General features: G+C 40.4%; 1 protein-coding gene across 6 annotated transcripts in view; it reads right to left on the bottom strand.

The window, feature by feature from the left end:
- Nucleotides 1-2792: 2792 nt before the first annotated feature.
- ATAD2B (ATPase family AAA domain containing 2B) overlaps nt 2793-25669 on the bottom strand; it is a 221718-nt gene continuing 198841 nt past the window's right edge. For 3 of the 6 annotated variants that reach the window (XM_002710061.6, XM_070069368.2, XM_089326771.1), the window contains 6 exons: nt 23428-23550; nt 18713-18850; nt 13921-14604; nt 11340-11467; nt 10893-11021; nt 2793-6252 (listed from right to left, as the gene is read on the bottom strand). In XM_002710061.6, coding sequence (XP_002710107.1) covers nt 6211-6252; nt 10893-11021; nt 11340-11467; nt 13921-14604; nt 18713-18850; nt 23428-23550 — 1244 coding nt within the window. In that variant the 3' untranslated portion in view covers nt 2793-6210. Of the gene's footprint in view, nt 6253-10892; nt 11022-11339; nt 11468-13920; nt 14605-18712; nt 18851-23427; nt 23551-25669 lie in introns of those variants that run through there. The other 3 variants (XR_016229549.1, XM_070069369.2, XR_016229550.1) reach the window with 2 other exon arrangements.

Raw genomic sequence — 25669 nt, 5'->3', positions numbered from 1 at the left:
CCTGCAGCTCTAAATGCTCCCTAGCTTCAGAAACAGTATTTATCTCAATGTCTGCTGGAACAAATGTTAAAGTGCCCAACACTGCATTCACTCCAGATTTTTTGCTCCCTCCTTTACCTATCAGGTAATACAAACCTGATCATCTAGGCAGAAGCCCAAGAGCAATTTCAGAACCCTTCTCTATTTTCTCCCCCAACAGCTAATCACTGAGTCCTTCTGATTTTATCTCTAAATTTCTTGGAAACAATCTTGTTCTCACCATCCCTACCTTAAGGTCCCTAGTTTGGGTCTGCAGCGTCTCTCATATGGAACACAAGAAAGGCAGATAGAGTCCTTGTTGCCCTCCATCACTACCTTCTTTGATTTATCCTACAGCAAATTAGAATGGTGTGTAGGTGCCTGCCCATTCCTGTACCTCTGTCTATACTGCTTCTTCTGCCTAGAATGTCCTTCCCCAAATTTTTATTACATTCCTTGACTTTTTTGAGATGCTGTTAAGATACAATATCAGCCAGAAAAAAACCCTTCCCCAAACTCCCAGGGTAAGTTAAGTTCCTCTGCCCCAACAGCACTTCAATTAAACCATTATCATTGTACTTAGCCAAATTTATTTTTAATTTTTCTTAATGTCTTCCTCTACTGAAGTTATTTCTAATTTGAAGATTCTGTTTCACTCAGCTTTGTAGCTCCAGTGCCTAGCACAAACTTGGCATTTGGCAGGTAGTTCATATATCTAGTTGAAAGGAAACAGTTATTTTGCATTTTGTAAATTACTGCCAAAGTATTACTTCTGAAGTTCTATCTTCATCATGTCATGGTTCTTTTCAAAAACATTCAAGGACTGTCACATGACAAGTGTAAACATCTTTACACTTCTCCTCCACAACAGACCCCAAACTGGGGCAGGCATTTAGCACAGTGGCATTAAGACACCACTTATGACCCCTGCATCCCACACTGAAGGGCCTGGGATTGAGTCCCACCTCTCCTTCCAATCCAGCTTCCTGCTAAGGCACACCCTGGGAGGCAGCAGGTGATGGCTCAAGTATTTTGATCCCTGCATACCATGTGGGAGACCTGGAGGGAGTTCTTGCCTTCTGGCTGTTGCCTGGCCCAGCCCGGGTTGTTGTGGGCATTTAGGGAGTGAATCAGAAGATGTAAGATATCTATCAGTCACTCTGCCTTTCAAAGAAAAAGAAATACACACACACACACACACACACACAGCATTTACAGCTGGCAGTAAGTCAAAGAAAGAAGAAAGCCTAACTCCATCACCTGTAAGCATTCTGAAGATCACTGCACTCCTAAAGTTGTAAAGGGAACAGAGGACACCATCAGCATAAAATCTTCCCAAGAACTCTTTAATTCCCTTTGAGTCCTAATAGACTAGATAATGGAAAGAGAATTAGGTTAGGAGGGCCAAGGTGAGAGAATAAAATGAGTACATGTAAGCAGTCAAAACCTCAAAATATTTTGTAAAACTACATTAAGGCATTCTCACCATGAGACTTCTATTATGATAACCAACAAGAACTACGAAGTTTCAGGGTCAGCTCAGCACTTTAAAAAAATATAGAGAATAATATCAAAGCATCCAACATTTATTCAATGTTTTATTTCCCCTTGCAGAATATAGAATATGTAAGGACAGAGAACATGTCATCTGTGTACCCATCTTGCCAGCACAGTTACCAGGAAGTAATCAACATATGAATATAGAGGCAAGAGAATATATATATATATGATATTATTTGTTTATTTGAGAGGTAGAGTTACAAACAGAAGGAGAGACAGAAGTTCTTCCATCCACTGGTTCACTCCGCAAATGACCACAACGGCTATAGCTCAGCCAACCCAAAGCCAGGAGCTTTTCCGGGTCTTCTGATGCAGGTTCAGGGGCCCACACACTTGGGCCATCTTCCACTGCTTCCCCATGCCAGAAGAAGAGAGCTGGATTGGAAGAGCTGGTGCCCATAAGAGATGCTGGTGCCGCAGGTGGAGGCTTAGCCAACTATGGCCAGCACCAGCCCGGAGAATTCATATTTTTAGAACAATTAAGGGGCTGCCATTGTGGTGCAGTGGGTTAAAACTGCCACCTGCGATAATGACATCCCATATGGCCATCAGTTCGAGTTCTGGATGCTGCACTTCTGATCCAGCTTCCAGCTAATGTGCCTGGGAAAGCAGCAGAGAATGACCTAAGTGCTTGGACCCTGCACCCATGCGGGAGACCTGGAAGCAGCTCCTGGCATAGACCTGGCCATTATGGTCATTTGGGGAGCAAACCTGTGGATAGATCTCTATCAAACTCTGCCTTTCAAATAAGTGAGTAAATCCTTAAAAACAAAAGTTAAGAGATAACTTTGCAGGCATTAGGGTATAGAATAACATGAAATAGATACCTGAAGAGTCTTATGAAAACTCAAACTGAATAAATAAAACAACTTCATTTCTAGAGTCCTAAAAACTAGATTGAGCCTCAAATACACTCCTGAGGGCTTTACCTAAACATGTGGATAGGAAAACAAATTCCAGAAGTAATCCACTTGCTTCTTTCTATGTAACATATTTTAGACAATCTTCAACTGAATTAAAACATTTTCAACTGAAAAACGGTTCAGTTAAAATCTCCTGAGGTATACTTAAAATCTAAAAGGTACATCTGACTTATTTGGGGATACTTAATAAACATCCATATGCCTTATCTATAACACAGATGAATTGTCTTAGAAAAGCAGCAGTGCATTTGTAGCCAACAGGGATCATAATTAAAGCTAAAGAAAGACATGTTTTTCTTATCATCTTTATTCAAGTATTTCACAGCAGTTATATTACAAATTACAGTAAATGTTCAAATTCCAGAATTCAAAAATTAAATAATTTACTTCAAACTAATGTAAAATGAAGTCAAATGCAAAACATCAATTTAACACAATTCTAAATTAAACTACGTAACCCAAAATAGACCATAGCTGATGAAGTCTACTTAATCTACAAAGTAGACATACATGACTGAAACCAATTAGGACTCCCAAAGTCTAAGTAACCAAATGTACAAAATACAAAAGATGCAGGTATAAGCCCAAATTCAAGCTTACAATATGATTACAAATAATAATTATAATAACAATGGCATTCAGCTACGGGACCCGACACTGAAGATACCTACTGAATAGCACCATAGCTGAACAAACTTAATCAAAAAAGGGAAGCAATTACCATCCCACTCCCTAAAAATAAATCCAGTAAACCTACAAATACATTGGCGTATGAGAAAAATCAAGTCATGGAAGGACGTAAAAAAAATTAATCACAGGTAAGATTCAAGCTCAAAAACACAATTAACTCCACAGCCATCAGTTTCAACCTTAATGTGGTTCCATCATCTTCAAAAAGCTCCCAGGGTCCCCACAGCTGAGCATGAACTATTGCTGGGCTGTGCTGTGATACATATTCTACTGAACCGAGAGCACGGTTTTCACAGGAGCTCATCATTTATAATGCTCACAATAGGAAAGAAGAACAGAGGTCGTCAATTTATACACATTTTTGCCAATGCTATACAGCAAAAATTAAGAACTTACAGAAAGGTAAACAAAATTGAGTCCACTTGGATAATTTTACAAGCTGCTTTGAACTATAGAACCACCAGATATCCGTAAAATAAGCAAAACCGGTATAGAGTACTTCTTTTTTTTTGGGGGGGGGGGGCAGGGGGAAAAGGGACCAGAAGAGTTGGTACAAATTCAGAAATTTTTTCTCCCCTTGGCATTAGATTGGCTTTCTCTTTAAGACCTATACTGTTCAAAGTGGCAGTTCCTATACTGAGGTTGCCTCCAATTTTTCCATCTAAAGATAACATTTTTAAAAAGAAAGAAAAAAAAAACAAAACTTGATCTTTCAGAAGCACTGTAATGCCAAACATAAATTTCCCTTGTCAAACTCACTGATGGCTAAAATCTTAATTGTACAAATTCAGTAACCTACTAAGAACATGTGCGTTTTTTTTTTTTTTTCCTTTCACAAGTGCTGCTGTTACTTGAACAGAATGCTGCTGACTTAGAGTAACTGGAATAAATAGTTAAAAAAAAATAGTGCAGCAAGAACCTGAGACTTGCAAAAAACCCTTTTACCAGAAACTTGCTACAAAAAATCTGCTACATCTTATTTCATCAAATCTTTAAATTCTGTAACAATTTCCATCAAAATACAAAATGCTAATGTATTAGACAGTAAAATAGTCTGAACTGGTATGATGGTAATAAATACGAAAGAAAGCATGAAAATCCTCCCAATAATCAAATTAGAGGTTTCAAATAACCTCCCCTTTAAAATGGTTCATCGTTAATCGCACTTGCCCACCTTAAAAATACAGTGTGTCTACACGGGTAGCATCTTTAATTACATGACTAACTGAATATTATGAAAACTTCATAGACTAAGCATAAAGAAAACAAGTGGCATTTTAAAACAATTCAGCTAGAATTAGAAGGCGTTAGATGTAAATGCAAAGAAGCACTTGGGATTACTGCAGTTCCCTACAGCCACAGTGTGCTTTCTGCACTCCACAAACAGCCAGAGACAAGGAGACAAGTACCTTAGCTTCCGCGAGAATAAATGGTGGCAAAGTGATTACAGCACTCTGTAAACACTGTTGGTAACTAAATTACAAAAAGCTGAGGTAGCTCAATATCTCTGCAGTAGTCCAAGACCATTTGCCCTAATTAAAACCCAAACTACATGTGTTGCATATATTGGAAAGACACACCTGCAGCCCACAGCTATAATGAATCAAGATAGCAAGCCAACTTGTCAGCATAATTTTCTAACTTTTTATTTAAAAATCATCTGATAAAAAATGTCACTGCACTCCCTTTGCCTCTTTGTAACTGCCTAGACTGTGTCTCAAAATTTGCAGAAAGTTTCTGTAAAACTAGTAACCCATAATTAATTTCAGGTAAGTACAATTCACAGAAATCACTCAGCAAGATCCAAAATGGGTTCCAATCAAAATGAAGAGTTGTGAAGATCAGTTTACGGGAAGGGATTTAAACATTAATACTGATATTCAAGGACCATACCATAGCTCACTGGCAATTATCATACAAAAAATGAATTCTATGGAGCCTCTGACAAATTCCTCTCTTTTCTGTCCATTTGGCAAGTCCCAGCTTTAAAGCAAAACAATAATAATTTACTATATGTGAAAATCATTTCTCTCTGGAAACTCAAACATGAGTAACTATTAAATTGCCACTGATAGAAGAAAGAATGGCCATCATCTATTTATTTTGGGATCATCATTGTCAGTAATACTGAAACGTGTGTGGGATTTTTTGTGTGGGTTGTGTATTATCTGTTGCTTTAATTCTGTTCCCTTGTTTCTTAAACAGAAACAAACCACACACAAAAACTGACCATTTCAGAATATCATGTGGCTTACTGAGTGTCCTGATTGAGCTCTGAGAACTAGACAGGCATTTAATACCAAAACACTATTATCTTTTAATGACACAGAGTATCAAAACTTATTTTCAAGGTTGTGACCAGAGAAACCATCTCTAATTTATTTACTACAAACAAGCCCAACCGATTTAGCCTTATCTTTCTCAAATGAATAAAAAGGCACATTAAAGGCAGTTCTAAAGAGCCTAATCTAATTTCATCCAGTTTCTTCAGTTTCCCACCAGAATATATCAGAGCCAACTCTAAAACAGGTATCAGTCCATTACCCAGAAGAGGGGTGGGGAATATGAGAAAAGGGGTAGAAAGGAGAAAAAAATAAAAAACAAAAAACAGAACAGGTTGCCCACTGTTTAAACAATTCAACACAGTCAGAGCCGCCCCATCCAGCTGCCTCCTGTTTGCTGGTCTGCTCCCTACGAGAGAAGTCTCCAGAAGAGAGTGCACAAAAAGAGGAGCAGAAGCGAAAGCAGTTTCTGTAGCACCAAATCTCCAAGCTGTGGGGTTGTATTTTTTATTTGTGGAAAATACAACATGTTTCTGAAGTTCTGTTTGGTTCTTGTAGGCTGGTTGGTTTCAGGTACCTGAGACAATAGCACCAAATTCAACAGAGAGAAAGAATGAGTGAGAGAGCACTTTACACCAAGGCTCTGCACATAATTGGTGCACTTTGAAATTGAATGGCTCAGAAGACTGCTCGGCCAGGAGCAGATTGGAGAGGATAACCCACTCATCTCGAGAAGTTCATAGGAATGTCTCAAACATATGAACTGTTCTTTCCATCTCCTGTAAGAGAGAAAAAAGATGCAGGTTTTCCATTAATGGAAAGACAAAGGTACCCCTCATTATGGAAGAACTCACTTTAAATTCTAGGAACAGAATCTGAGACATAAGTTATACACTGAATAATTTCCTGATTACAATACCATAGCTACTCTGAGTCGAACCACCCTAGACACTTCAGAGGCAAAAGAGGATGATGATGACAGTAATTCACCATGCCAGTAATATCAGGTATGAGAAATACAAATATGAGTTTAGGGATGATGGCAGTAATAATGAAGAACTTATTATGTCAATAATGGAAGTAATTTATTACACCAGGTATTATACTAAGAAATATATACGTGTGTAATATAGAAATATATACATATATATAAATTAAAAATGCATGTTTTACATTTATATGATCCTTTTATATTCCATATGATGTATATGAAAGCTGAAGTTGGGTAACATTATGAGTTCCATTTTACAGATTAATAAACTAAAGGCATAGAAAGGCTAAATAATTTGAAAACTAATAAATAGAAGCGTTACTCCAGAGCCTGAGCCCTTCCTTACCCATTATATTGTTTTTTTGTTTTTTTTTTTGTTTTTTTTTTGTTTTTTTTTTTTTTTTGACAGGCAGAGATAGACAGTGAGAGAGAGAGACAGAGAGAAAGGTCTTCCTTTGCCGTTGGTTCACCCTCCAATGGCCGCCGCGGCCGGCATGCTGTGGCCAGCGCACCACGCTGATCCAATGGCAGGAGCCAGGTGCTTATCCTGGTCTCCCATGCGGGTGCAGGGCCCAAGCACTTGGGCCATCCTCCACTGCACTCCCTGGCCACAGCAGAGAGCTGGCCTGGAAGAGGGGCAACTGGGACAGAATCCGGCACCCCGACCGGGACTAGAATCCGGTGTGCCGGCGCCGCAAGGCGGAGGATTAGCCTAGTGAGCCGCGGCGCCGGCCTACCCATTATATTCTATTAACTCCCAAAGCAAAATGAATGCATTCAATGTAGTGGAGCTTATGTCAAAAATCAGAAAGCCTGTTCCCATTTCTATTCACTTCGACCGGAGAGAAGAGGAAACACCAGAGTGCCGGGTGGCCATCCCTGCCACCAGGAAAACGCATGCTGCTGACTCTGCTACTGACTCCCTCCTTCTCCATACAACTCAGGCCCCGGGGCACAAGGCTCCCCAGTTCCATACCGAGATGTTCACTGCTGAAGAGTATTCAATCTCTTCAGCTGAAGAAATCACTATCATCTGAACAGAGAAGTTCTGCAGGGGTGGGGGTAGACATAAAAGAACTCAACCTCACACATTTCATTTAGATGGGCAATGTCAAAGACATCTGAGACATCTGGTTTTCTTTTCTCTTTTTAAACAGTTTCAAAGAAATTCCATTCTACATGTCTGCAAAATTAACAGGGTGTACTATATAATTAAACAAAGTCATTCTTGCTAAATGTTTTAATACATGTTGCCAAGTAGGAAAAAAAATCAGGTTATAAAACAAAATATATGGGACCAGTGTTTTGGTGCACAGGGTTAAGCTACTGCTTGCAATACTGGCATCCAATATCAACATCTCATATTGGAGCACTGCCCACTTATTTTTTTTAATCTATTTTTATTTATTTATTTTTTAAGATTTATTTATTTATTGGAAAGTCAGAGTTACACAGAGAGAGGAGAGGCAGAGAGAGAGAGAGAGAGAGAGAGAGAGAGAGAGAAAGGGAGATCTTCCATTTGATGGTTCACTCCCCAATTGGCTGCAACGGCCGGAGCTGCATCGATCCAAAGCCAGGAGCCAGGAGCTTCTTCCGGGTCTCCCACGTGGGTGCAGGGGCCCAAGGACTTGGGCCATCTTCTACTGCTTTCCCAGGCCATAGCAGAGAGTTGGATTGGAAGTTGAGCAGCCAGGTCTCGAACCGGTGCCCATATGGGATGCTGGAGCTTCAGGCCAGGGTGTTAACCTGCTGTGCTACAGCGCTGGCCCCTATTTTTATTTATTTGAAAAAGTTACAGAGAGGTCTTCCATCCTCTGGTTCACTCCCCAAATGGCCACGATGGCCAGAGCTAAGTCGATCTGAAGCCAGGAGCCAGGAGCTCAGTGACTTGGGCTGCTTATACTGCTTTCCCATGCGCATTAGCAGGGAGATGGATGTGAAGTGGAGCAGCCGGGACTCAAACTGGCACCCATGTAGGATGCCAGCACAGCAGGCCAGGGCTTTAATCTGCTATTCCACAGTGCTGGCCTTTCACCACCCCACCACCCCCTTTTAAAGATTTTATTTATTTACTTGAAAGTCAGAGTTACATAGAGAGAAAAAGAGAGGCAGACAGAGAGAGAGAGAGGGAGGGAGGGAGGTCTTCCATTTGCTGGTTCACTCCCCAGTTGGCCACAACAGCTGGAGCTGCGCTGATCCGAAGCCAGGAACCAGGAACTTCTTCTGGGTCTCCCACATGGGTGCACAGGCCCAAGGACTTGGGCCATCTTCTACTGCTTTCCCAGGCCATAGCAGAGAGCTGGATCAGAAGTGGAGCAGCCAGGTCTTGAACTGGTGCCCATATGGGATGCTGGCACCATAGGCAATGACTTTACCCACTATGCCACAGCACCAGCTGCAATCTCCCTTTTATTTTTTAAGATTTATTGTTATTTATTTGAAAAACAGAGTTACAGAAAGAGGTAGAGGCAGAGAGAGAGGCATTGCCCACTTCTGATTCAACTCGCTGCTAATGCACCTGGAAAAGCAGCTGAAGATGACCCAAGTCAAGACCCAGATGGAGTTCTCCTTTAAATAAGACAAAATATACAATATGATTCTTATTATTAAATACAGATTCACAGGGCCAGCGTTATGGCTTAGCAGGTAAAGCCACCACCACCTGCAACAACACTGCCATCCCATATGGGCCAGTTCAAGTCCCAGTTGCTCCACTTTCAATCCAGCTCCCTGCTAATATGCCTGAGAAAGCAGCAAAAGATGGCCCAAATGCTTGGGCCCCTGCAGCCACATGAGAGACCCAGAAGAAACTTCTGGCTCCTGGTTTCACCCTGGCCCAGACCTAGCCATTATGGCCATTTGGGGAGTGAACCAGAGGATGGATGATCCCTTCCTCTCTCTGTCTCTCCTTTTCTCTCTCTATATATATCTGCCTTTGAATCAAATAAATCTTTAAAAATTCACAGACATATTATTTACATCAAGATATCATAAAAGGTTGGAAGACAGTCCAAAGATTAACAGTGATTAGCTTCCATTAGATGATGGATATGGGAGATATTTTACTTTATAATTTGTGCTTTCCTGTAATTTCTATATATTTATATGACTTAGTATATCTTTGTAGATATAAAATATATAAATATTTTATATATATATATATAAAATATAAAAATGTGATTAGGGACTGGTACACCGTGGCATAGCAGGTAAAGCCGCTGCCTACAATGCTGGCATTCTCTATGAGTGCCAGTTCCAGTCCCAGATGCTCCACTTCCAATCCAGCTCCCTGCTAATGGCCTGGAAAAGCAGCAGAAAATGGTCCAAGTGCTTGGACCCCTGTACATAATGTGGGAGACCCAGAAGAAGCTCCTGTTTTCAGACTGGCCCAGCTCCAGCAGTTGCGGCCATTTGGGGAGTGAACGAGGGAATGGAAGATCTCACTTGCTCTCTGTCTCCCTCTCTCTCAGTCTGTAACTCTGCCCTTCAAACAAATAAATGAATCTTTTTTTAAAATGTGATTAAAAAGTAATTTTTAAAAAATTAATTTTTAAATGCTCCCTTGCTTTGATTCAAATACAACATTCCTAATTACATATGAAAAATAACTGTATTGTCTACATATACATCTTTCATACACCAAAATTGTTCCTTGAGAACAGACATTGTCTTAATCACTTTCTGCATCCCAAACATTTAGCACAGATCCTAGTACTGTCAGTACTCAATAAATATTTAATAGACTGCCTGATAAACAAACTAATGGGCAAGTGCACAAAGAGTCTAATGAAGTCACTTAGCCATTTAGTGGGTAGATGAGGGATCACATTTGCTCTTAAAGAGCACAAGTGCAACTACTGGTGCAAATTATGTGACCACAGAGAGAAGCTCACACTGTAAGGAAAAACTTCTGTATGGTTCAGAGTTCTCTACAAAGGGAATGGCTCTCTAAAAACATCTAAGCATGAAGAAAGCCGTTTCTTGATGTGGCCATTTTGTAGGACTAGATTTGATGGCACGAGACGACTCAGGTTCTCTTCCACTGCTCATGCTGGCTTCTTCAGATCAGCGGCAGCTACCTCAGGAGCGGAGGTGAGGGTGGTGGGGCAGTGCCCACACTCAACAGACCCAGACAGTAAGCTCTGTTAGCACATCCCTAACAGCAAGGGAGGAGAGAGCTGTCGCATACTGTTCTGTGTATTTTGCCAACCCAGAACCATGGATTTCTGTGTTTTGACAAGCCAGGAACCCCAGATAATTTCTTTCCTGAGACAAAAAGACATAGAAAGGCTTTAATTTTCAAAATATAACTGTTAATGATTTTGGTGAAAGATCCAGATTTAGGCAAACTCACTTCTTAATCCCCCTTGTCTGTGGGACAAGTAAAAGCACACACATTTATTGATTCTACATGAATTAAGCACTTACCTCTACAAGTTGTGATTTGTCATAATCTTTACGATGACGGTAGATGCACTGACTAAGAAGAGAATATAATCTCTCAAGTTGGTCAACTGCCAGATTGTTGCTTTTATCTACCAGGAAATCAAGCAATTTCTAGGAAAACCAGAAGAGAATCAAATATAGTTTGATTTCATTAGCCAAATGAAATAGTTAGATTCAAGTAGCTAGACAACAGGCACCTATGGTGTGAGTGTCACCTGAAGTTAGAAAATTCCAGGGCTTACTTTATTACCAAGACTATTCCCAAATCGTTCATTCCCTCAAAACACACAACTCCTTTTTACTAGAAATCCTGAGGCATTTAATTCCTACGTTAAAACAGGATATTTGCAAAACTAGTTTTATTCAACTGCTTACAAACACATTCAAACCTCCAACCATGCATTTAAAACCAGGAACAGCTCAGCTTACCTTCAATCTCTCACGGTCAACTATGAGAGGCGGCACAGGCTCCGAAGGCTCTTCCGGAACCAGTTCCAGGCTTGTCGTTTTTGCCTGCTCTAAAATTAATTTACGGTATTTCTTTACTTTAGAAGCACCTACAATTGAGGGGAAAAATGCACTGCAGCAAGTAAAACTCAAGGAAAATCAGTCATAAGCAACTATAGCTTCTTTTACCCATTACAAATCCTTTTTTTGGAAAAAGAAAGGAAGTAAATGATAAATCACTTCATTCTTTTTTTTTTTTTGGTAAAAATAAACAACCCAAATTAAAGAGAACTAAATTATAACTATGAAAACTAAGTTCACACTACATTATCATCCAATAAGTATATCCACTAAAAAGGAATAAAAGTAATCTTTACCTCTAAGCACTGACTTTTAAACAGTCTTCACTCTCTTTTCATAGTTATCATTTTAAGATTTAGAGTTTTCAAAACTGGAAGAAACCTAGAGAAGCAGATACTGATACAAAGTGGGGCCAACCTGCCTATACATTTGCCTCCCAACCTAGAAACATTTTGCTCAACATGGCCTGAAATGTCTTATTTTTCTCTGTCACACTACCTAAAATTCTGTGCATCTGGGTTATAACATTTTTTCCTTAAAAATATAAATCCATTAAAAGTATAATAAGGCTAGGGTGGTCATGTGGGCTAGTGGTTAGGATGCCAGCATGAATGCCCACGTCCCACTTTGGAATGCCTGCATTCAAGTCCCAGCTTCCTGCTGATGTGCACCCTGGCAGGTGGCTAAGTGGCAGCTCAAGTAGTTGAGTTCCCTGTCACCCACATGGAAGAACTTGATTGAGTTCTCAGCTCCCGACTCCAAGCTCCTGCCTGGCCGAGCCTTAGCCATTGTGGGCTTTTGGGTTGTGAACCAGTAGATGGGAGATCTTTCTGTCTCTTTGCTTCTCAAATAAATAAAATAAATAAATTCTTGAAAAGCATAATATGGCTAATGTTCTTTCCCCACCTGAGAGTGAATTAGTATAATCTAGTTACTTTCCTCCTAAAGTCTTGGTGAGAACAGCCACACTGAGAAAATACAAATATTGAAGTGGATAACTTCACAGCACCAGTCACTTTGAGGTTGCGAAGGGTAGACAAGCCATTGAGCCCTATACTCCCCAAAGCGGAATGACTCTACAAGGAGGTTAGGGGAGAAGGAACACAAAAACAAGCTTGGACGGTTTCAGAATCTCATACAGGCCTGTATCAGTTACACTAAGGAGAAACCTTCTACTCCATCCTGCATTCGTTCTCTTACTCTCAAATCTTTAAACTTTTTCCTTCATCTCATCATTCAATTCCTGCTCTATAGATCAACAGCAAAGAACCAAAGCAATGACTTTAAAAACATGTATAATAATGTATGTGAGAAATTTTATATTTCAGGCAGTCTTTAAAGAGTAAGTCTTTATAATTCAATTAACATATTCTACATGTTTTGTTAAAAACCATTACTACATCCAAGTATTTCTAGAAGCCTGATAACTTAGGTTAGGAACTGCTGCACTAGATAATACTGTCCTTACAATCCCAAATGTAAACTTTAGGTCAAATTTTTGCACAACAGGGGTGGATGCTTGGTGCAGCACTCATCTGCCAGCTGTGACGCCTACATCCTACACTAGAGCTGCGTGGGTTTGAGTCCTGGCTCTTTTCCCGATTGCAGCTTAAGGCTAGTGCACACCCTGGGAGGCGGCAGGTGATGGCTCCAGTACTTAGGTCCCTGTCACTTAGTTCCCAGTTCTTGGCTTCAGTTTGGCTAAGCCGCAGCTGTTGGAAGCATCTGAGGAGTGAACCAGTAAACAAGAGACCTCCCCTTTCTTTGTCAATTTCTTTCTTTCCATCTCTCATATAAAATAGAAATGTATTTTTATAAACTAAAAACCAACTTTTACACAGCAAATATATTTCAAGCTTTCAGTTCATCAGCTGAACGTAACATTTACTGAAGCTTTTTCTGCAAGTTTACTGAACTCTCAAAGAGGAGCAGCAGTGGCACAGATCCTCTCTGCACCCATTCCACCTCAGGCTGCAGATTTCTCCCCTCTTCCCACTCATTACTTAACCCTGGCTTTAACACAGTTTTCAGGTTCTTGTTTATATGACAGCCCAGGATACATAGTGCTCCTAAAACTATGCTCTATTACTAAGTATGCATTCTGAACTATAACCCCTATAAATTTACAGCACATAGGTGCAGGGACCCAAGCACTGGACCCATCTTCCACTGCTTTCCCAGGTGCATTAGTAGGGACCTGGGTCAGAAATGGAGCAGCCGGGATTCTGATACGGGATGCCAGCATTGCAGGTAGTAGATTAACTGACTGTGCCACAATCCCAACCCCTTAATTTCATTTTCTATGAACTTTTTGAAGTACTCTCTTATGAGTGTACTTTTCAAGGGAAAGGGAATGAAAACAGATTATCATAGAGGTATAATTATTCATCAACTATTGCTACTGGGTATCAGATAAAATATGCAATGAATTAACTCTGGAGTTTTAAACCTTCAGAAAAATTTTCACAATTGTTAGCTCTACCTTCTTTATCCAGTTCTGCATCTTTAACCTCCAGATCAGAGCTAGGTTCTAACTTCTCATTGCTGCTGCATTCCGGGGCCTCTAGTTGATCGGGGTCACCTCCACGATTATCACTCGAAGCTTCTGGTTTTTCTTTTGACTGGTCCTCCAGAAGAATCTTTTGTTCAGAATTACATTTGTCTCCACTACCACAGAGAGAAACTACTTCAACTTTGCCATCCTGACACTCCACAACTGGGATCCCCTCAAAACTGTCAGTGGAGGCCTCTCCGTTGAGGCAGGTTCCTTTAAGGAAAGGTTCTTTCCTAGGTGCCTGTTCCGGATTGAGAGAACCACTGCTGTTGACGAGTAGAGATTCGTTTGAACTTTCCTCTTCAGTGGACGCAAAGTTCTCTTTTGTGCCTGCTCCACTGTGAAGCCTCTGCCCCTGGTCCATGTCCATGATGTCACATGATGACTCATCATTGGTCATGGATAAGTCTCCAGTCTCTTCTCCATTTTCCTCATGGCAGTCAGTGCTTATCTCAAACTCGCCATTCTCTAGCAACTTCCTGTCCTCTGTATGGTTCTCATAGTCTGCAAATTTGGTGTCCTCTTCATCTTTTTTTAAATTATTGACTTTCCTTTTCTTAATAATTCCTTTACCCCACTGTGATCGCCGCCTTGATTTTCTCCGAACTCGAACTGTTTCACAAGAAAAAAGACAGGTAAAACTTGGAGTACAGAAACTATTTTATAGATGTTTATTAAGTAGAATCCAAAAGAATGTAAACCCATACTAGTATGACACATGACAAACACTACTTAGTTCTTGACATGCATGCTCGCTAATTCCCACAACCTACAAGCATGGAATGGACATGATAAAGTCAGGGATGAATTTGTAGAACAAAAATATTTTAAAATTTGCTTCCTGGATGAGTTTGCTCAGCATTTCCACTGTTCTACTATCCTAGGTGCTGCTTTATAGCTGTTCCATTTCCAACCACCAGAGCCCAAGTGTGTAATACACACATTTAGAGAATGACATTACCAGGCTGCCCACAAGGCCTAGCCTAAATTTCTACCAGAAAAGTGGATAATTTACCAGAAAGGTCACCCAAAAGATAGTTCCTAAGCCATGAAATGAAAAACAAAAATAAAAACAAAAACAAAAACAAAAAAAACCATGATCCAACATAGCATGATAGGATAGTGAGATTTCAGTTGTCTCGCTTTCCAGAAAAACAAGAATCACCCATACTGTGTATGATCATGGACAGACGCCTTACAAAGTTACATGGATAATTTGGTTAGCCAACTGTTTTTTTTACTTGTTTGTTTTTTAAAGATTCATTTTATTTATTTGAAAGGCAGAGTTACAGATAGAGGTAGAGACAGAGAGAGGTCTTCCACCAACTGGTTCACTCCCCAAATGGCTACAGCGACCGGAGCATGGCCAATCTGAAGCCAGGAGCCAGGAGCTTTTTCCAGGTCTCCCACATGAGTGCAGAGGCCCAAACACTTGGCCCATCCTCACTGCCTTTCCAGGTGCATTAGCAGGGAGCTGGATAGGAAGTGGAGTAGCCAGGACTTGAACCCGCTGCACCACAGAATTGGCCCTAATAGCCAACTGTTAATCTCCATCAACAAGCGGTTACCTAGCAGCATCAATGTTTTGCATAGTTATTTGAGAGGATTTAAGAAAACTAAGCTCCCTGCTAATCAAGACAACAGTAACATTAACAAAGTATTAAAATAATTACTTGGTCAGATATATGTCTACAAAGGCTGTTGGGACTATACTACAGATGCCATAAACGACCACAGCCTTTATGAATAGGTAGCTGGGCTTTCCAGGTGATAATGCAACCAGGAAGATTTTTTAATTTCCAATATGTTTGAATGTATTAAAGGCAGTTGGTTAGGCAAGTCTACCCATTGTCTCTTAAGTAAACAAAAAGTTAACTTTCATTCTGCAATGTGGGAAACTTACACAATACAATTAAGTACTCTTAGTGCACTTACACGTAAAAGTTATTAAAGCCACTCAAGCTAAAGGCCTGTCACTTCTGGGATCTAACACCAAATTCTAAACATTAGTTTGTTAAAATAAGTAATCAAAGAGTGAAAATAGCCCATTTTTTCTGTGACTCTAAAAGTATTAAGTTTGGCTTGATTTTTTAAAGAGACAAAACATACTTTTAATATGTTGAAGCTAAAAAGTTTCCTTGACACGAATATTTTAAAAGGAAAATACAAATACGACATTACTAATTGTAGACTGTTTAGTCCATGGTTTTAAAAGTGCTTTGTAAAGACAGAAATGAATATGGTCTTAATGGTAGCCCTTTTTCCTTCCATTCAAACTGCTCAATATGCAGTGGTCTATCAACAGTATATAGTGTTTATATACTCGTGTCTATCATTTCTCAGCCTTTTGGCTAAGATCAAGTGTATACACGTGTGTCTCTATAAAAAAACCTCAGTGTATTCATAAAAATGGATAAATTTAGCTGTAAATATTGCTCTTTTCTAAGAATCTATCTACTAAAGTTTTCTGAAATCATCTCCAAAATTCAAGTAATTTAGCAAATTTGGCTTGAAATATGTTTTTCCTACTATTGTTAGAACTATTTCCTCATATCCCCCCTATTAACTTCCATTTTATAACTCACAGTTATAGGGTAATTAGCATGGCAAAAAAAAAATGTCTGCATCGGTATTCTGTTAAAAGCTGGTATAGCAATGGACATTTGTAGGCAACCCATTAACTACATACAGAGTTCACATTAAATATGAAAGAAAAATATCCAGCTTGCTCTGATAAAAAGAGCTGTTAGGTTTCTTCTACCTGACAAGCCACTCCTAACATTATAACCTCTCTTATTCTCCAGCTGTGGAGCCAACAGCACAAGAGGTTCTCTCTTGTCTTGCCCAAGTCATGGAACTATAGGCATGAGACTGAACTCTGCTCAATAAAGAGGCAACTCAACTACTTTGCATGCAGCTCACTAAGAAAAGGCTAGAAGTCTTCCTGAAGCAAGTTTACTTCTAATGCTTTCATCCTGGCTAACAACAAAGAAAAATGTTCTTAATCTTTGGGAGTTAGAACTGGATGTATTTTCCTTCTCTTTATGTCATTATTTCTAATGGTTAGTATAATTTTTGCAAAATAAGCAAAACTGATCATGATCTCAAGCTCCATGAGAATAAGGATTTTTCTTTCACTCACTGCTGTATCTTCACATACCTGGCATATGATAGGAGTAAATACTTGTGGACCAAATGTTTAATCTATCACTTCCTTTATTAGGGTGCTCTGTGTGAAAAGTTTGTTTAGGGACATAATTCTTAGAGGCAATATTTGTAGCATCATTGAGATTGTTCCCAAAATCAAGACCTTGGGAAAAACAACTCTCCCTAATGAACATTTAGAGTTATTATTTAAATTAATATAAAGCAAATGATGTGTCACATATGCCATCTACTGGTAAAAGGGAAAAAAAACCTCATATTTGTAGATTAAATGAGTATTTCAAACATTTAAGGGAACTTAAACTTCTTAAATTGAATATTCAATATATTTTCATTAGTAAATATTTGTATCAAGTGCAGAGAATGTCAAGGATTTCAAGATGTGAATTAGAGTGCTGTTATAGAAACCAAGTCATGATCTGAGATACAACTATATAAAACAGCTTTCATCAGTTTCATGGCAACCAAATGCAATATAAAGTCCTTTCTCAAACTTTCTCACATATAAATAAATGGCACTTACTGAGAGAGAACAAATAAAAACAAACTCAATGTCACAGGTGGAAGGAACATGTTAAGGCCAGCATTACTGATAATTAACGAAGTATCACTGCCTTTATGCCTGAAGAACAGCATGTACCTTCCAAGGCAGGCTATTTTCAGTGAAACAGAAAGAGTACATTAGAAAGAAGCTGTGTTTATTAACATTTGTCTATTAGAAATTTTATACATGAACATGAATGAGTAAAAATGAAGAAAATATAGAACACTGAATTTTCTCTCTAACTACATCTCACACTACTAGACAAAGAAAGCTGTGATTTTTCAAACTGAGCACAAAGTATTCTCTCAGAAAAATCGATCTCTTACTGCCAAATCAGCCACTCCTGTATGCTGGAGTTTCCATTTCCCACTACATAAAAAACATCCTGCATAGCATACAACAAGGGGATGATGATAGTAATAGAAAACAAGTCTGTTGGCTCTGCATCTCTATGCAAAAACCAAAGCGTAACACTGCAAATGTTAACATGAAAACAGCAAGTATTGAATAAGGTAGAAAACAGCAAATATGGTTAAAGAAACATAATTTGGGAGCAAGCATTTGGCATACTGGTTAAACACTACTTGGGATGCCTGCATCCCATTATCAGAATGCCTGAGCTCCAGTCCAACTCTGCTCCCGTTTCAGATAATGTGCTCCCTGGGAGGCAAGGCCCTGGGTCCCTGCCACTCATGTGGCAGACCTGGACTGATCAAACTCCTGCTTTGCCACCTGGCCTGACCTTAGCTGTTGCAGGCATTTGGGGACTGAACCAGTAGATGGGAGATCTCTGTCTCTTTCTCTCCCTATCTCATGCTTTTCAAATAAATAATTTTTTTTAAAGGAAGAAAAAAACATGTGATTCAGCATCTTACTCCACAAGCTCTTCACCTCTGAAAGGAGAGATTAAAAGAGCTGTGGAAAAACAGTAGTTTGTGTACCCAGCTCCTAATAAATCCGCATCACTCACAGTTGTTACCACTACTGGATAACATGATCTCAAATACTCACATGCACATTTATTTGCAGAGTTGTGCCAGACATCCATTGGATTTCTTTGTTTGTGCCGAAATGCCTCTTCAACTCTCGCTTCTGTCTTCCGAGCTGCAGTACCATGAGGATTTATTTGTTCTGCTGTTACTGATAAGCCTGCAAGCAGAAGATAAGCAATACCTATTTAAATATTCCCAGCTACACAAACCAACAAGGTTAAAAAAAAGTCTGAAATACAAAACTGAGTTTTAAAGTCATTAATTATACTTGGACAGTTTGTAATTTTGATGGAAAGAGTGCCTTTTGTTTTAAGATGAAGAAGAAACTAGATATAAAATCAAAAAACAAAACAACCCAACAGACCATGCTTACACATAATCCCCAAAGGGGACCTGTTGTTCCCTCATTTTAATTCACAAAGGGACATATTTCCCATTATTTTGTGGGAAATTAAGAATATGTTATCTAAAAATCTTCATCTCTGCCATCTTGGGACCTCCAATTAGTGTTGATTGGGATACCAAACCCCATTCCCATGAACTGCTTCAATCTGATATTTGCTGCCTATCACACCACAACGCAGTAGGTCTGGTTTTCCCACTTTACACTTAGCATACGAGTAACTATTCTATCTCAGTTTTCTTCACTAAATACCTTTCTTCTGTGCGGTCTTCCTTCAATGTCAGGGTCTGAGTTATCTCTGTACTCTCTTTTCTTCTTCTAATCTACACTTTACCCCACAATGTATCATTTCTGTGTTTAGTTTTTGTACCAATATATGATTCTCTAATCTGTATCATTAGCCCAAACACCTTTTGCCATCTGATGCATGTATACAACTGATTATTTGATGTCTCCACATGGATACCCTAAAGAGGCGTCAAATTTAAAATACCCATCCACCACCTGTCTGTCTGTATAGGGTATATTTCCTACCTAAACTGGCAGTATAAGCATCTACCAGCCATTCAATCCACACTAAGGCAGCCAATTTTCATTCTTCCTTCCCTTTGCAGTGCACTCCCTTCACTGCAGCCATATTGCTTATCTTTCTCTCTCTCTTTTTTTTAATCTCTATTGCTATTTCATTAATTAAAAGCCTGGACTCCTCCCAAGGCTTTTTTCCCCCAGCAGCTTTATTGAGATATAATTTATATATAATAAAAATCACCTGTTTCAAGTGTACAATTTAATTTTTAGTAAATTTTCAGAGCTATGCAGCTACTGCAACAGTCCCATTTTAGATATTCATCTCAGGCAAGTACTACTCTAATTTTTGTCTCCATATATTTGCCTGATCTGGGCATTTCATACAGAAGGAAGGGACTTCAAAAAGTTCTTGGAACACAGAATCAAAAGATAAGTTTATTTTGGTGCAAAATAAATTTGAAATCCTTCTATAGTTTTTTTATAATACACACTTTCCATAAACTTTTTGAAGACCCTCATCTGAACTGCTTTCAAAACATTCTCTAGCAAAATAAACTTACCTTTTAATTCCATTCATAATGAGATTTTTTTTGTAAAATATTTGTCTATTTGAAATTCAGTGTTACAGAGAAGGATAGGCAGAGACAGACAGAGACAGAGACAGACAGATAGATAGACAGATCTTCCATCTGCTGGTTCACTTCCCAAATGGTCACATGGTCAGGGCTGGGCCAGGCCAAAGCAAGGAGCCAGGAGCTTCCTCCAGGTTTCCCAAGTGGGTGCAGGGGCCCAAGCACTTGGGCCATCTTCCACCACTTCCCCAAGCACATTAGCAGGGAGCTAGATTGCAAGTGGAGCAGCCAGGGCTTGAACCGGTGCCCATATGAGATGCTGGTGCTGCAAGTGGCAGCTTTACCCCCTATATCACAGCACCAACCCCTTTAATGAGGTTTCTGAAGTACCCTCCTCTGGTCTTTTGGACTTTCTTTCATTTAGCATATGTTTTTGAAGTTCATCCGTGTTGAACTATGTTTCAGCACTTGTTCTTTTCATTGCTGAGTAGTATGCTATTGTATAGATACACTGTTTTGCTTACTCATTCAGTAGCTGATGGACATTGGGATGTCTCCAGTTTGGGGTTCTTATGAACAATGCTCCTGTGAACTTTTATAAACAGATCATTATGCGGACATACATTTTCATTTCTCTTGAGTAGATTCCTAGGAGTAGAATCACTACATTGGATAGTAAATCTATTTTTTTAAAGATTTATTTATTTATTTGAAAGTCAGAGTTACACAGAGAGAGGAGAGACAGAGAGAAACAGAGGTCTTCCATCCACTGGTTCACTCCCCAATTGGCCGCAACGGCCAGAGCTGTGCCGATCCGAAGCCAGGAGCCAGGAGCTTCCTCTGGGTCTCCCACGTGGGTGCAGGGGCCCAAGGACTTGGACCATCTTCTACTGCTTTCCCAGGCCATAGCAGAGAGTTGGATCAGAAGAGGAGCAGTCGGGAGTAGAAGCAGGGCCCATATGGGATGCCAGTACTTCAGGCCAGGGCATTAACCTGCTAAGCCACAGCGCCGGCCCCCTGATAGTAAATCTATTTTAACTTTTTAGAAATTGCTGGGGCCAGTGCTATGGCATAGTGGGTGGGGCCACTGCCTGCAGTATCAGCATCCTGTATGAGCACCAGTTCAAGTCCCAGCTGCTCCAGTTCAGATCCAGCTCTCTGCTATGGCCTGCGAAAGCAGTTGAAGATGACCCAAGTTCTTGGGCCCCTGCCACCCTGCATAGGAGACCTGAAGGAAGCTCTTGGCTTTGGCCTGACCCAGCCCCCACTGTTGTGGCCATCTTGGGAGCTAATCAGCAGATTACATGCCCCTGTTCTCTGGGATACTTCCCCGTGCTGTCGCTGCCTCTCTTCCTTTTTCCACTAAAGGAAACATTCCTATATTCATTCCTGAAACTCCAATCAAAACTGGGTTCCCTACCAACAGGTCTGGTTCTGAATATGCTTCAACTAGTGCATGCTTTGTACTACACTTCATTTATTTCACATTTCTTTCTCTCCTACAAGTAGGAGTTCCTCAAGGACAGCATTACAAACTGAACGAACCGCATTTGCCAGTAACAAAATTGTAAACTAATTTCTTTCTTTTTTTTTTTTTTTTAAAGATTTATCGGCCAGTGCAGCGGCTAATCCTCCGCCTGCGGCGCTGGCACCCCTTGGTTCTAGTCCCGGCTGGGGCGCCGGATTCTGCCCCTGTTGCTCCTCTAACAGTCCAGCTCTCTGCTGCGGCCCAGGAGGGCAGTGGAGGATGGCCCAAGTGCTTGGGCCCTGCACCCGCATGGGAGACCAGGAGGAAGCACCTGGCTCCTGGCTTCAGATTGGCGTAGCGCGCCGGCCATGGCAGCCATTTGGGGAGTGAACCAACAGAAGGAAGACCTTTCTCTCTGTCTCTCTCTCTCTCACTGTCCAACTCTGTCAAAAAAAAAAGAGATTTATCTATTTATTTGAAAGTATTACAGAGAGAGAGGGAGATCTTTCATCTGCTGATTACCCCCTGCCACCCATGGGGGAGACCAGGATGGAGTTTCTGGCTCCTGGATTCAGCCTGGTCCAGAACTGATTATTGCGACCCTTTTGGGGGTGAACCACAGATGGAAGATCTCTCTTTTTCTGTCCCACTCTGTGTGTGTCATTCTGTCTTCCAAATAAATAAATACATTTTTAAAAAAAGGAATACAGGGGACCGGTGTTATGGTGTTGTGGACTAAAGCCTCCACCTGCAGTGCTGGTATCCCATGTGGGAAACGGTTCATGTCCCAGCTGCTCCTCTTTGGATCCAGCGCTCTGCTATGGCCTGGGAAAGCAGCGGAAGATGGCCCAAGTGCTTGGGTCCCTGCACTCGCGTGGGAGGCCTGGAGGAAGCTCCTGACACTTGGGTTTGGATCAGCCCAGCTCCGGCCATTGCGGCCATTTGGGGAGTAAAAAAGTAGATGGAAGATCTTTTTCTCTGTCTCTTCCTCTCTCTAAAAAATAAATTAATTAATCTTAAAAAAAAAAAAAAAAAAAGAAGGGCACAGGTGGGAAGTTGTGGTAGTTCCCATCTGATGGTTCCCATTCTTTAAAAAAAAAAAAAAAAGGAATATAGAAAAATATTAAAAGAGGGGCCACAGCTGTGGTGCAGCAGGTTAACACCCTGTTCTGAAGCACTGGCATCCCATATGGATGCCAGTTCAAGACCCGGCTGCTCCACTTCTGATCCAGCTCTATGCTATGGCCTGGGAAAGCAGTAGAAGATGGCCCAAGTCCTTGGGCCCCTGCACCCACATAGGAGACCCGGAGGAAGCTCCTGGCTCCTGGTTTCAGATCGGCGCAGCTCCGGCTGTTGCAACGAATTGGGGAATGAACCATCGGATGGAAGACCTCTTTCTCTCTCTCTCTCTCTCTCTCTCTCTCTCTCTGCCTCTCCTCTCTGTGTAACTCTGACTTTCAAATAAATAAAATAAATCTTTTTTTTTTAAGAATAATATTAAAAGAAAAAGCTTTACTTCTACAAAAGAAATAGCACTAGAAAGTACTTTATTTCTATAAATTGCTTTTGGGCTAATCCCTCAAAGTGTGAAATATCTTCGAGAATCTGCATGACACACATTAGCATTAGACATTAAGTAAAGCTTTTGCCTCAAAATACATTATTTTCCCAAGACCAGAACCCCTAAAGAAACATCATTCAATGACTCTTGGCCTGAAATGAACACATGAGGTTTCCGTAGCAGGTTTATTTCTATAACTTACCTCTTTTTATTCTGGCTTCCTTAATTTCTTCACAGAGTTTATTAAATTCTGGATCTAATTCAGCTGCAATTATAGCATGTGCAGTGTCCTTCAGGGTACAAGCCCTGTGCCTAATTATTTTATCTGTTAAAAAAGTTAGCAAAAATTTATTAGAGATACAAAGACATCTTGAAAAGAACATAACTTTTTAAATAAAATTGTGAAAAGCATTTCTAGGTAAGAAAAGATTCATTTATTGGTAGATAATTAATAAATTAAGCTATTCAATCAAATTAATAATTGTCTGGAAACTGGACTTTTAGAACTTCAAAGTACTAAGTTTACAGATGCTCATCCAGTCCTGTAGCTCTGAATGCCTTCTTGAAGTTGACAACCTGCGAATATTACCTCAGCCCAAGCTCTCTGGACATGATGTATCTGACACTACCACTTGACCAAAGGTCATCCGAAACTTATGTTCAAAACTGGACGTTCATCTCCTCGCACACTCCTCCTGAATCAATTCTTTCCCTCATCCTCTGTCTCCTCAATATGTGGCCCCCACACTTATCCCGCTCATCAAGCCAGCATCCTCAAAGACATATGATCGTATTTTAAAAATTTTTAATAAAAAATGTGATTTTTCAACAATTTTAAAATAATCAATATTCACTACATATCCAGATCAAATTGCCAGTCATAAAAAAACCTAAAAATTAGGAAAATTTTCCTATAAATTACAATTGGCCAAAACTAAGATAAATGACATGTTATTTCCTAAACAAATGTGACCTATTTAAAAAAAAAATCAAACAGACACATACAGAAAGACTTTCTAAGCTAAGAGTACAAGTAGTATATAAATTATAGGTAGAACCAGGGCCGGCGCCGCGGCTCACTAGGCTAATCCTCCGCCTAGCGGCGCCGGCACACCGGGTTCTAGTCCCGGTCGGGGCGCCGGATTCTGTCCCGGTTGCCCCTCTTCCAGGCCAGCCCTCTGCTGTGGCCAGGGAGTGCAGTGGAGGATGGCCCAGGTGCTTGGGCCCTGCACCCCATGGGAGACCAGGAAAAGCACCTGACTCCTGGCTCCTGCCATCGGATCAGCGCGGTGCGCCGGCCGCAGCGCGCCGGCCGCGGCGGCCATTGGAGGGTGAACCAACGGCAAAGGAAGACCTTTCTCTCTGTCTCTCTCTCTCACTGTCCACTCTGCCTGTCAAAAAAATAAAAAAAAATAAAAAAAAAAAATTATAGGTAGAACCAGGAAAGAAAATAATACTAAAGGAAGAGCCTCTCCTTCAATACTAACCCAGGAGTCTCCATTCATAAATAATAATCTAAGGTAAAGAGTATGCCTTAGAGCTGACAACCCAGAGATATTAAAAGATAACTAAATATAACAAGGTAACTTATTTTGTAACAGTACCAAGAATAAGAACCCAAAATCACAAAATAGTATCTGTTTTATCCTAACAAAGGCAAAAAAAAAAACAAAAACAAAACCAGAGATTATAAAGTTATAATAGCTCAATGCAGAAATCTTAAAAACAGACATGAAATAGTCAATGGCAACCAGTAGTAATACATTTCCTTCCAAGACATGTTCTCTAAATATTCACAAAACCAGTATCAATCACCAACTGCACTAGGAAAAGCCAAGTGCTGGCCATGCAACAGTGGGTAAGACAGACATGGTCCCGGCTGGTGCCGCGGTTCACTAGGCTAATCCTCCACCTAGCGGCGCTGGCACACTGGGTTCTAGACCCGATCGGGGCGCCGGATTCTGTCCCGGTTGCCTCTCTTACAGGCCAGCTCTCTGCTGTGGCCCGGGAAGGCAGTGGAGGATGGCCCAAGTTCTTGGGCCCTGCACCTGAATGCTAGACCAGGAGAAGCACCTGGCTCCTGCCTTCAGATCAGCGCAGTGCGCCAGCCGCGGTGGCCATTGGAGGGTGAACCAACGGCAAAGGAAGACCTTTCTCTCTGTCTCTCTCTCTCACTGTCCACTCTGCCTGTCAAAAAAAATTTTTTTTTTCAAAAAATAAAAATAAAAAAAAAAGACAGACATGGTCCCTACTTTCAGGGAATTTTTCAAACTAGTATAGAAAAATTGTGTTAAACAATTTCTCATACACATATATAAACACCTCTCTCTAAAAAAAAAAAAATCTTGAATAATCAACAGCTAAAAGAAAACCTACAAGGCTTTGGCGTGGATGCCAATTTAAACTGGACAAATCAGGAAAAGCGCCTCTATAAAAGAGGTACT

The sequence above is a fragment of the Oryctolagus cuniculus genome, chromosome 2 (assembly GCF_051225735.1).
Source record: "Oryctolagus cuniculus isolate XC-2025 breed Fujian yellow rabbit chromosome 2, ASM5122573v1, whole genome shotgun sequence".
Taxonomy (NCBI): Eukaryota; Metazoa; Chordata; class Mammalia; order Lagomorpha; family Leporidae; genus Oryctolagus; species Oryctolagus cuniculus.
Note: the sequence above shows the minus strand (reverse complement) of the source record. Positions and strands in the feature narration are given on the sequence as shown.